Here is a 12,877-nt window from a genome sequence, read left to right on the forward strand (position 1 = left end):
GTTTCTCAGGGTAAAAATAAGGTCAAAGACAAAGGTAAGTGACAGGGAAACAGGGAATTTCCTGCTTCCAGTGCTAAATCTATTAATCTATTCCTCCACAATTGTCCCATAATCTGTGGGAACTGTGAAGTAAACATCTTTCCAGAGAGAGACTGAGAAAATACAAGTTACTAATGAAAAAGATGTAAAATATTGCAGGATTTGGAAATATGTTTTTCCTTTTTAATATATGAAACTTGCCTCAAATTAGCTTTGAGTATTCTTAGAGTGTCTTCTATAAAAGCCATCCTTCTAAGATAGTAGATGGTGATGAGGCCTTTAGAAAGACAGAGGTTTTTATGGGAATGTTTTCAAATTTAATGGGGCAATGCCAATTCAGGTGATAAAACAGAACAGACTATCAGAATTTCTGGGAAAGTCCAGTTGTTTCTATGATTTCCTGCAAGTTGCATCTCAGTGTCTCTGGGCATTTGTTACGTGCTTAGGTATATAAATGAGGAACTTGAGCATCTATGAAAACTGTAATAATGGCTTACAGGGAACACATAATGAATTTGGGTGGAAACATTAAACTCTGAAGTAAAAGAGGAACTAAATAATGTAGAAGAGTGAAAATAATGAGAAATCAAAGTTGCATATCATTGCCTCTAAGGTTTATTCAAAGATTTAGATTACAAAGTGACCCAGAATAATTCAGATGTTTCTTTCTCACAATGCTTATAATTCGAATATGATTAATGTTCTTCATAAGATACACAAGACTACAACTTCCTTTATATGAAAAATGTGCTCTGAAGGGCTATGCTGTACCAATGGGCATAAAAAAGTACAAGAAACTGACATCACAGATTATCTCACTATTGGTGCAGCAACACAGGCCTTTCTTCATCAGTTTTGCAGAGAACAAGGAGTGAGAAAATGAAGAGAAAAAATTAACATAAACTAATGCAGTCTCATTGGCAGCTTCTGTGGTAATAGAGTTTCTCCTGTAAAAATGTTTTTGTCATGGAGGAATTACAAATACGATAAAAACCTCAAAGACAGAACAGGATTCTCAGGAGTTGTTGATAAGTCTGAGATACTTCCTAAGTGGCACACTAGATTTCAAAATATGAAGATAATTTTCTGTTAAAAAACACGAACACCATTCAAATGCACCTTCTGAACTTTAATAAGAAGGTTTTGGCTTACAGTTTTAAAATTGTATTACTGGATCTATCACACTTCTTTTCTGTATGGAAACAAAACTACTCCCCCCCAAACACCACCATCATCAACCTATCCCAAACCCCAAATTTTTTATCTGGTATTTTCATGGAAAAGAGTGAGTTACTGATTTCTAGGACTGATAAGAAGATCTAACAGATCACTGTGAGACTTAGAAAGTATAAGCTTTACAAATTCCTTCTTGAGACAAGCAGATTAGCCTGAAAAGAATATGGAGCCAAAAGTGCCCTTGGCCGAGGTTCTGCAGGATGGCTGTGCAGAAAAGCTGAAATACAGCTTAGAGAATAGGGTATTATTTCCTTTGCACTATTCTTAACCTACTCATGTCCTGCCTATGTGGTTGATGAATTTACAACTGCAGATGTAGGTGGTAAGGTAGATGCACTTCAGTTAAGAAAACCGAAAACAAGAAAGGCATCCTTAAAAGTGGGCCCTCACAATAAGCTCCTTGCCTGCAAATATTTCATCATGAAACCTTTAACATTTAAATGATGGATAGTCCACCATATATTAATGTCACTAGCACGTGACACTACTTCAAGTAGGAGTCTTGTTTCACAAATAATTTTTAAATACATTTTTCTCATCTCATGACCCCTGCTCTTAAGCTCTGCAGCACCAGCAATGAAATTATGCATTAAGATGTTTGGGCTCTCAATATATTCCCAAACATAATGTCATGTCAATTTGCATTGACTCCTGTAATCATACTTTAAAATGATAATAGATCTAGAGCCAAATAGTAACATTCATGCAGAACAAGGGAATCCAATATTCAACATATTTGCCTGCAATTGAGAAATTGATTGGTATTTGCAGGAAGTAATTTAGACTTTGCTGCCTCATTAATAAGAGGAAAATAATATTTAATTACTCATAATCTACAGAGTTTTAAAAAATATAAATCAATAAACCTTGCTTTCCAAAGAGCCAAACTTAAGATAGCTTTTCCCTTCTCTCAGAGGAAAGTTTCCCTGTGATATCTACTGGTACATGAAAGAATTTATTGAATGCATACATGCTTTGGAAACACAGGGATTTCAATAGTGTGTACTCTAATAACTATTTGTATCTGGGAGCTTGTAAGTTCGAGTTTAGTTAAGTACAATTGAATTATGATGGCAAACATGGTCAATAGATGATTGTTAAATGTTTTCTGTAATTCCTTAAGGTTTTATGAAGCAGGCTTTGTAGATTCACTATTTGGCAATGCAGTTTATTTGTTTTTGAATTAAGACAATTGTGAACATTTTATGTTAGCATTTTCTGAAAATTTACATGAGGATTGATGTTTATCAATCAAGTAGTAGCACATATTTTGTGTAAAAACTTCTGCTATTGGGGAATTTCTTTCCTTTAGGACCTTTATGTTGTAATTTCATTCAAAGACAGTTGAAGAACATGGGTGTGACTTCTCTCCAAATACAAGGAGAGATTTCACCCATAACTTCCCAGCTATTCCTCTGGTCTTCATTTTCCCATAATTTACAACAGAATTGTGTTCCACACTAACAGGATACCTCATTGAAACTTCAGTCTGAAAACAGTAAAGTCTGTGCAAAATTGTTGCTTGGTCATTCAACATAATACCTAATTTATTTTAGAGTTTAGTGATTTTTCAAAAATTTCTCAGAAAATTGCCACACATAAAGGCTTAAAAGACAGTTGTAAAGAATTAAATGGCATGCTGGCCAATGTAAAATAGCATAAAAGAAGTGAATTTTTTGCCAAGAAATAAATAGAACTTAAAATTATTTTTTTACTAAAAATGTTAAATTAGATAGCACTTGAGATCTTTAGAATACTTTTTGTTTCAATCCTTTTTCTTCTGAGCAAAGGCTTCTTCCATGCTCTCAGGGAACTTGACATAAGACTCGAGCAATAGCACTGCTTTTCTAGGAAGGAAACTGAGGAGACAAACACTGAGTTAGCCTATATTTTTTTTTAGATAAAGGTACTCTGTAAATAAATGACAAATACATTATATGTGCTCGATACTTCCAGTCTGGTAGTAGCACATTTGGCACTTCAATGTTATGAATTGGGAAAATGAATGACAGACCACTTTGTGAAGGCCCAGCCTGCAGTGGTGGCAGGGACTGGAAGTAGAAAGTGCTAGACCTGGCATTGCTCTCAGTGTATCATCTCAGGAAAATTTTTGAAGTTTCTACACCCAACTGCAGCTTAAAACATTTCTTGGAGACAGAAGAGGCCAGAGGAATGTTATTCATCTAGAGTATTGAAAAATCAAACCCACTGTTTCTTTAAAATTTGGTACATATAACTGGATTGATTGCAGGAATATTAACTAAAGGACTGTTTGACTAAATGTTCCTGCTGATTTTACAGGCAAATGGCAAACGAAAGAAGGTAATGCTAGAAGACAAGTCACATGCTTACATTTTGAGACCAAGTAAGTATACAGCTGGAGGCATGATCAGATAAAATTTCTCCTTTTTAATTGCATCCACGATCCTACTGGCTGCATACTCTGGATCATAAACAGGAAACAAACAAGGTCTCCTGTAAAACAAGAAAAAAGGGTTATGAAATGATAAAACTTAACTTTTGTGATAAATACACACACATGCATAATTGAATAATTTATGCAATTTCCCCTTCCCCTCACATAGTCTTGAAAAGGATCTCCAAACCCTTTTGTTCCCACTATCATCAAAATAAATTGAAAAGACTTTGATGATGTTGTGAATTTAATGACTTTTTGTAAGCTGACCCCAATGAAATTGGTGCCCACACTGATTGCAACTTTGGAAACTTCCAAGCTTAGCCATACTGTGTGCTGCTCTGTGCATCACTGCTCTCCAGCAGTCTTTTTCTGCTCTAAGTGCTGAGGTGACAGGTGAATATACCAGGAGCAGGCTTGTCACCAGCCAGGAGGTGACAAGGAGGGCTCTGCTCTGCATGCATATGCTGCTGCACGATGCTGAATGGTGCAAGCAGGAGCAGAGCACTGAAAAACCCAGATCACTGGTCCTGCACTCCTGCAATGGCTCATTCAGTGCTTGCAGCCTCTCCCATCAGTGCAGCCACAGAGCCACCCAGCAGATACCATCACCACAGCTGTTCTCACTCCAAGTACAGTTCCTGCCAGTGCAGACAGTTAATAAGGACAGGTCATGGATATCCTGATAGTCATAACTGTAATTATACTAACAAAATTACTTGGTGCACAGAACATCAGCAGTCTCCTGACAAATAAGGTTCCCTTAACCCTTAAATACTGCTGTGTATCCCCAGCTGTTCCTTGACTGTGAGGTTATTGCACAGTTCTTGTTATTCCCTGTATGTAAGGCATTTCCTTATGTCTGTGCCAATAGGGCAAAAATACTGAATTGAAAATCAAATCAACCAACCAAAAACTGAATATGATATACCCAGTGAGTGGCAATTATTTTTTATACATGAAATAGTACAAATCTAAGCTTTACTTACGCGCTTTTGAAGCCTTTGCTTAACCTGGTACTAATGAAATAAGGGCAAATGACTGTGGTTTTAATGCCTCGTTTTCCTCCATGATACAGTTCTGAATTTATGGCTTCCATCATTGCAATGATTGCAGCCTTACTTGCTCCATAATCTAGAAAGGGAAGAAAAGAGAAATATCCAGAATTTTAAAAGCACCACAATAAAAGCTATATATAGAACTGAATTCTTTGTAATACCATTTAAGCCACGATATTATTTACTTCTATTATTGGCAGTCTTATAATTAGTATTTAAAGCATATTAGTGATCCAGGTCTGGAGATTAATGGCTCTTCTCATGAATGATGCACAGTTGCCTAAGGATAAAATGAATCCTTTTCAGAGGAGTTTTTTAATTTTTTTTCGGTGCGCTATAGAAAGATATAGGCAAATGAGCTTATTCAGCATTTTCTGTAAATTTCCAGATACTCCTATACCAACCAGGCATTCTTTCAGTTCAGAATGTCTTCAACTTTTAATATCATAGGCTACATTTCAGACAGAACTATTTCTAGTAGTAAAATAAAAATACCTTACTTAAATGCTGCTTCAGCCTAGCCTATTACTTCTGATTTGCCTTGCAACTACAATACTATTTTGTTTGCCCAGGAAGACTAATCTGATTTTATTGTTTGATGAATGTATGGAACCCCATCCTTGGAGATAATCAAAACCTGCCCTCACACAGCCATGTGCAACCTAACCTAAGCTGAGCCTGTTTTTATCTGGGGATATGGACCAAGTGACCTTTACAGATTTCTTCCCACACAAATTATTCTACAGTTTTCCAGCTGTTAGAAATTAATTTAATACAATGCCTTACATGTAATTTCCTAAAACCTTTTCAAATGTGTGTGAAAATAGTCACTAGATACAATGAAATCCAATTTTGCTAAAAGACTGACTCCAAAGACTGGCATCAGAAGTAGTTTGCTATTCTTCAGGAGTTCACTCACAGTGCATGATGGGACCACACAGCCTAAAAATATATATCTAAGGTGTAAAAGGTCATAATGCATGGATGGGAAGGCCCATTCCCATGAGCCTAACAGTTATATGATGAAAGCTGAATGTGACTCGTGTTATCAATACCAAATATTGATAATATATCAAGGTAACCCCTAGGTGATAGGTAGCAAGTGAACACTACAGTAACACCATCAACCAGCAGAAGAAAAAAGAGATCCTTATTACACTGAAGTTCAAGTTCTCATAGGGTGACAATCAAATCTAAGAGGCGTTTGAGGAGAGACTGGGAAGCAGACTCAGGCTGATGAAATAGGCTAGGCTGGCAGGCTGCTCTCTTGAGGGAAACATCTGAGAATACTGAGCTTTAAATAGCTTAAACCATACTTCATTCAAATGAATTTTGTTGAAAATTCTGCCAGAATGCCTTCTGCACTTGATAAACCAACTGAATGTGTAGTTCCAGGTTACAACCCTTGTGTCTCAGGTCTCTGAACATTCACCTGCAGAAAAGCTGTCATGAGAAAGCACTACACAACCTATATGCAGGGCTCCCTTCCACTGCACATGTACAAGCTGAATTGTCCTTTCTTTTGTGGAAAAAACATAGTCTGTAACCAGACAGTAACACCTGCAGAGAGCTCCCTGTGTCGCTCAGGCATGTGACACCATCACCTCTGGCACCCACAGGCTCTTGTCAGTACAGGCTGCTTAAGCCAAGCATTTATAAGGCACACAGGAAAAGTGATTAGTATGTAGATCTATTTTGTAATGGCATTTGCCAATAATTACCTGACTGCCTGTAGAGTCCCATTATTCCACCTCCACTGGCTGTGTTAATCAAGTGCCCACGGTTACAGGCCACCATGGCTGGAAGAAAGGCCTTACAAGTCTGAAAGAATAGAAATACATTTATTTTAAAATCCTCTTTAAAATAGGCCTAACAAAAATGTTTCTTTCCAAAATTAGGTGGCACAACCTGACTTGCTTTCCGGGTCTTCAATATACAAGGAGCCCAAATGGTATTTTATTTCTGTAACAATTTTTAAATGAAAGACAACATTTCCTTGAATGACTGCCTCTGTCTGAAGATCTAACAGCATTAAAAGCATCTTATTAAAAGCAGCAAAGTTTGTATTTTCTCTGCTTTCCTGGCTCCACACAATTTGTCTATTGCTAAACAATTGTTTGGTACACAAGAGGGAGCTAGAAGTCAAGACATAAAGGAGAGTTCAGCTCTCTGTGGGTTCTTTTTGTTACAAGCCGAACTGCCTGACAATTCCAGAGCTCCAGGACACCACTGTGGGTGATACTAACTGGGAAGAATGTTAGTGTTTTACTAAGGGGGAGATAAGAAAAAGAGACAAGAGCAGTAACAATTTAGTTTTTTCAATAGCTGAGGAATCCTATTAGACTCCAGATGTGAGGGCTAAGTACATTGCTGTCCTCCTGCCCTGGATTTCTGCAGACCTTTCAGGGGGAACACCTCTCCCAGTCCATTCTCCTCAAGTGTTTGGAAGAATGATGCAGTGTGACTGGGGAATACTTAGAGAACTTCTATCTGCAATGATTATCCATTGAGGAATGCCTTTAAACAAAGGAGTTGCAATGCTATATTGTTCCCTGTTGCAGGCTGTTCACTCAGGCATATAAACAAAAAATCCAAGAGGGGCAATAGTAACATTCTCTCACAAAAAACTCTCCTAAATCTACTGAGACCCCAAATAGCTGCAAATTCCTCCAGAGATAAAAAAAAAAAAAAAAAAAAAAAAAAAAAATTTTTACTAGCTGGATTAGTTTTCTATGTATTTCAATCAGATGGTGACTAGGAATGAAAGCACAGCCTGAAGAGCAACATGTGCAGCATAAAATAATGGAATCATTTAGGCTGGAAGAGACCTTTGAAATCACTGAGACCAACTCTAAGTGTACCACTGCTAAGTCTGCCAGGAAACCATGGTTTTGTCTCCCTCAATGCTGCAAGTCTCTTAAGCAAAGCTTTCAGATGCCAGGAAGCATCCAGGAGCAGAGAAGTCACATGCCATCATGTCAGCACTCTCCTTTCAACCACAGCTGTTAAAGGTAGGGTGTGTTTCATGATGCAGCTCCACAAACTTTGATTTACCAGAGTGCCCAGGCAGGTTTGCGTTAACATTGCTGAGACATACTGGGGAGACTGTCTCAAACTCCAGGACGATCATGAAAACAAGTATTCCCCCAATCAAGGTCCTTCACATCCCTACTCCCAGCTGAGTTTTTAAGGTAGAGGCCCACCATTGTGGTTTTCACACCAAAATACTTGTCTGTACCTTTTGGTCACTCAGGAGTACAAAACCCACAAAAACTTTACCCAGACTTGAGCAAAGAAGTTGATTCTGAAGGTCTTTTCAAAGTCTTCATCTGTAAGATCACAGAACTTTTTCCCAATCAGTATGCCAGCATTATTGATTAGAATAGTAACATCCCCAACTTCTTTTCTAACCTGAATTAAAATAAAAAAAGGATAAACAGAAAGCTTTAGAAGGTATCATTGCCTCTTGTGCTTCATTTATGAAAAATTTTAGTAATATTGGCAATAATTGATATGTATGAAAACATAAGTGTGCAAGAACTGTTGTATTACATCAGATCAAATTCATGGTGGAAAGCAATGAAAAAAGGACCCAGGCTCTAAGTTCTCCTGTGTGCTCAACTTTTCACGTGCTGCAATTTAGGATCTTTTGAGAGGCATATTTATATCATTGTCTTTAATGTATCCCAGTGATTCTCCACCTTGCCCTCCTCCCCAAGTTTGTCTAATTGCTCCCTGAACTCCAGAATACTTTTGGCTTCCACAGAAACCAAAGGTGAAAGGTTATGCAGCTTTAGTATGCACTGTGAGCCTGCTTTAACTGCAATCAGAACGCTTCCAGTCCCCTGTTTTTGGTATTGTGAGAACCTGCATTCTTCTGCTAAGCCTGTTCCCCCTTTTCCCTATAATTTCTACTGAACTGGAAAGAATTCAGCTCAGATAACTGGGGGATACTATCCTCTGAGCACAATAGTATCTACCATGAAATAGACAGATAAAATCATCATTAGCTCCATTTGAGTTTGTTTTCAAAAGATTTTGTGCCATGATTTGGATTTGTATCAAAGCAGTTGGCCAAGATTTACTTATAGTATGAAGAATAAGTCTCACAGATTTCTCTGCTAAAGGTGGATGATTATCTGTGGTCTCAAAAATTATGACTACAAAAACGTTAAAATCCTACATGTGTTGTTTTCTGGCAATTTGGGAACAGGTGATTGGATCTGGTGCACCAACATTTGACCTTCCTTTGGCTCTCTCAGGGAACCTTAGCATTCAGTGAAGATTTGTTTGACATTTCTCCAGCTGCGTCAGGTTTAGGCCTTCTCATTGGCAAGTAGGGCTCAGATATTTGCACCTTTCCACCTACATAAATGAATGTAAATCTAGACACTCTTCACTATGGCAGGATTACTCAATTCTTCCTTTGAGGAACACAAAGTCTCTGTACTTTCTCTCCACTCTTTTAACTGCTGTGTCAGTCCATATGATGATCCTCTTTTCTTAACATGACATCATATCTTCACCAATGGCAGCATTTTATTTACCATGGCATTGATTGTCCTGTTTACTCACTACTACAAAATATGTGTGAAGCTTGGCTTCCACTAAGAAAAAGTCAAGATGATTATTCTACATTATGTATAATTTTAGGTGTCTGTTTATTCTTCTGTTAGCATAATTTCTACTGGTTTTCTGTAAGACAGGTTCATAGTGTGCTTGGCCCTCAAGAGAACTTTAAAAGGCTCTCAAGTGCCTTTTAAGACTGGCAAATTTACTGTGCTTTACTTGTTTAACTATGCTTTGTTCCTTGCTCATCTGTTGTAGCAAAATACACATTCTGCATTTCTAGCCACCAGATCCATGTCTGATTTCCTTCAGAATTCCCAGGTGGATGCCTCTTGTTCCTGAAAATCAGTTGCTGTTCACTTGACCAGTTTGTGCTAAAAACTCTTCTTTAGAGACTTCAATGGTCTCTTTTGTTTCCTAGAAGCAAAACTTACATTATGGGAAAATACTTATGCTTTGCAGCAGTGAGTATACCAAATAAAACCAATTAATTTAACTTCCTTGCTATTGCTTTCTCTTCTGTGTCCAAGATCATGTCTTTTCATATTACCAATCAAAAATTTGAAGGTATTTCCAAGAGAAGAGGAAGCCCATATTTGAAAAGCTCTTCATCTAAGAAAATTTCTATCTCCACCAGGACTGAACAATACATGTAAATATCTGTGAATATGTTGGTGTTGTTAACAATAATTTGACACCTTAAGAGCAATTTCTAAATGTTGAACTCTTTAAGTTTCTGTTGGCAGGTCAATCTGTGCACTTCAGAATACTGTTTGCTGATTTGGGCACAGAAAATTCCACAGGCTGGAGTCCTGTGGCTGATTTGGATAATGTGTTTGGAGATTGAAAATTACTGGGGGGCACAAAACAAACCTTTCAAGACTCTGCTAAGGTAAGAGCAAACAAGTAATTTCAAAATGTTCATTTTTTTTTTCTACAGTGTGAGTGAGCTGTGGCCCACATGCTACTTACAAGTATGGGTGAAAGAAACCCTTGCTGATTTGAAACCATGAGAATTGCAGTTCCAGACACTTACAGATCATGAATCCAACTTACCTTTTAAAACTACTTTTCCTCAAGAACATTTCTTGAGGAAAAAAGGTATTTCCAACTTTAATTAACTTGCTCAGAAAGACTTTATCTGATTTGGTTAAAATTAAAAACAACAATCACAAAACAAAGAGCTGAGCCCCTATGTCCCCACCTTTCCACCCACAACTAATAGAAAATAAATGTTACATTTCAAGTCTGTTCTGAAACAATCTATCAACATTCACATCATAAAATAATTTAGCTAATTTCTCTGATGTATGTCTTCAGACACAGAATGTCAAAGATGTGACTTGAGAGTCATGTATATAAGCACATACATTGAGAATTTAACAGAAGTTTACACTTGGATGAAGTTTGCAGAGTGACTAACTGGATTAACAGTGAAGTTACACTGAGAAGCATTTTCAGGCAGTTTAAGGAAAAGTAAAAATTAATCATGTTAATTCAATGTCCAATTTCTGAACTCTGACAATTAAATTAACGAGGTAATAGTTTACAAAGCATAGGTCAGCACAGCAGAAGAGTTTCATTGAAAATGGAGCTCTTTACCTTATTTTCCACCTGTACTGATCAAAAAAAGAACTGAAGCTGAATCATCAATTTGACTGGAGACTAACCACATCCCAATGACATGTCTGAAAACATTACATTCCACATCACCCTTAAAGAACTACAGTTTCCTTCCTAAACAAATAGGCAAAGGAAATAATCTCCCTTTTACAACATCCACTGATTATTCTTTTCTTTAAAAATTATTTATTGATATCTTAAAGAAACTATAACACCTACATTGGTTAATGTATGGAGATAACCTCTGCTGCAGCCTTTACCACACTCTTAATCTAAACATTACCATCTCACAATGAAGAACAGAAATGAATAAATCTCAACAGAACTGATTAAACCCAGTTACTTTGTTGCAACCATATTTTAAGTTCCATCTAGGAACTATTTAAAACTAGAAAGACATTACCCTACATGATTACTTCCCTCTAGGTATGGTTTCTAAAAAACAATAAATCCAATAGGATATTCTATTAGAAAGAAGCAAAAACGCAGATCTTACCTTGTCTGCCTGTTCATAGACCTCCTCCCTCCTGCTGCAGTCACAGTGGTAGACAAACACCCGGTTGGCTCCATTTTGTTGGGCCAATCTGCTTGTTTCTTTGTTACCTTCATCATCGATGTCCCAAAGCACCAAGGTTACTCCCAAAGGAGCCAATTTTAAGGCAACCAGCCTTCCAATCCCATTTGCAGAGCCAGTAATAAGTACTATTTCACCAGCAAAATATTTTTTTTTGCGGAGAGGAAATAAACAGAAGGCGTTCTCAATAATTAAAAAAATAAAAAATTTTATGTACTGTAGTAACTTCTGGATGCATCTGAAGTTGAACATGATGTCTCAGGTACAAGCACCACTCTTCTGTTGTGCAAACACAGAAACACAATACATTACAACAGTGGGATATTGACTGAAAAAAAGAAGAGGTTGACCTTGAAACAGCAAGCTCTTCTGTTTAGACACAAAACATATTATTTGTGAAACATATGTTTTGTGAAAGCTACCTTACTAGTAGGATTAAAGCAACGGTTTTCCTCTAGATCCTACAGACCTGTTTCATCCCAGGCTTCTCACCTTCCAACTCTGGTTTTAAAAACGTTTAGTAACATAGATTTTGGGCAGGTATGTTACGGCAATAGCACTTAGTTTTCGCAGCAAGCTGATGCTAGCTGAACAAAAAGTGCTGAACACACTGGTGCAACATCAACCTTCGGAAGGTAGGTGTCCTCCTTAGCAACAAACCTGACCTCTTTCGGAAGCCAGGAGTGTTCCCACACCCTGTGTCTTTTCCAGCGCCGTGCGGCCGAAATCACACCACGCATTCCCATTGGCAATGGGCCAGCCGCGGGGGAAAGCCTGGCCTTGGCACTTACGAGCCTTGGTTTTCATCCTGCTTTAGACAGCACCACCCCCTTTTCGGTGTTTGGCAGGGGACAGGAGGAGAAGCGCTCGCACCATCCCGGCGGATCGGATCGGACCCGGACCCGTCCCGTCCCGGTCCCTTGGCCTTTCCCGGCCCTGCCCCAACAGTCAGTCACATCTTCGCCCCCTCCCTGAGCCCGGTCCCCCCGCACTCACCGCCGGCTCCTGACTGTCCCGCAGCCGCCTGCCCGCCTGACCGGGGCTGGCCTGGCCCTGCCCAGCCCGCGCCGAGGGTTTGGCCCCGTGAGGGGGCGGCCCGGGACGGGCGGGCTGCGGGGTGCGGGCCTGGGCGGGCGGGCGGCGCTTCCCGGCTGGGCGGGTGCGGGATGCCGGCGGGGCCCCCCGGCTCAGGATACCGGGGTGCCTTCCCGAGGGCACCCGTTGGGCGGCATCCCAACGTCGGGACATCCCGCTGCTGCTGCTGCTGCCACGTCGGTGGCCCTCCCGAGCCCGGCCGGCCTGGCCTGCGGGGAGGTATCACTGGCTCCATCCCGCCAGGCCGCTCCATCCCGCCCGGCCGAG

The 12,877-nt window shown here is 39.2% G+C and overlaps 1 protein-coding gene across 3 annotated transcripts; it reads right to left on the minus strand.

Moving 5' to 3' along the window:
• Positions 1-631: 631 nt before the first annotated feature.
• Positions 632-12,555, minus strand: LOC132075277 (epidermal retinol dehydrogenase 2-like). 3 transcript variants are annotated; one of them, XM_059475532.1, is made up of 7 exons: positions 12,512-12,555; positions 11,438-11,843; positions 8,029-8,160; positions 6,471-6,570; positions 4,681-4,825; positions 3,628-3,750; positions 632-3,134 (listed from the first exon to the last, which is right to left on the minus strand). In XM_059475532.1, the coding sequence occupies exons 2-7, from the start codon at positions 11,765-11,767 to the stop codon at positions 3,041-3,043; spliced, it is 924 nt and encodes a 307-aa protein (XP_059331515.1). In that variant the 5' UTR covers positions 11,768-11,843; positions 12,512-12,555; the 3' UTR covers positions 632-3,040. The 3 variants fall into 3 exon arrangements, with proteins under 3 accessions (XP_059331515.1, XP_059331524.1, XP_059331533.1); XM_059475541.1 differs by having other exon boundaries at positions 11,438-11,794; positions 12,512-12,543; XM_059475550.1 differs by lacking the exon at positions 12,512-12,555 and adding an exon at positions 12,181-12,400 and having other exon boundaries at positions 11,438-11,794.
• Between the last annotated feature and the right edge of the window lie 322 nt (positions 12,556-12,877).

The sequence above is a fragment of the Ammospiza nelsoni genome, chromosome 1, assembly GCF_027579445.1.
Source record: "Ammospiza nelsoni isolate bAmmNel1 chromosome 1, bAmmNel1.pri, whole genome shotgun sequence".
Classification (NCBI taxonomy): Eukaryota; Metazoa; Chordata; class Aves; order Passeriformes; family Passerellidae; genus Ammospiza; species Ammospiza nelsoni.

What these genes read in the sequence shown, in the direction of transcription:
- LOC132075277 (XM_059475532.1), bottom strand. Translation starts at nt 11,767, where the DNA reads ATGTTCAACTTCAGATGCATCCAGAAGTTACTACAGTACATAAAATTT. An exon ending in ACTTCTTTGCTCAAGTCTGG is followed by an intron (nt 6,571 to 8,028) that starts GTAAAGTTTTTG and finishes CTATTCTTTCAG; the next exon opens with ACTTGTAAGGCCTTTCTTCC. An exon ending in TACTTACTTGGTCTCAAAAT is followed by an intron (nt 3,135 to 3,627) that starts GTAAGCATGTGA and finishes TTGTCTCCTCAG; the next exon opens with TTTCCTTCCTAGAAAAGCAG.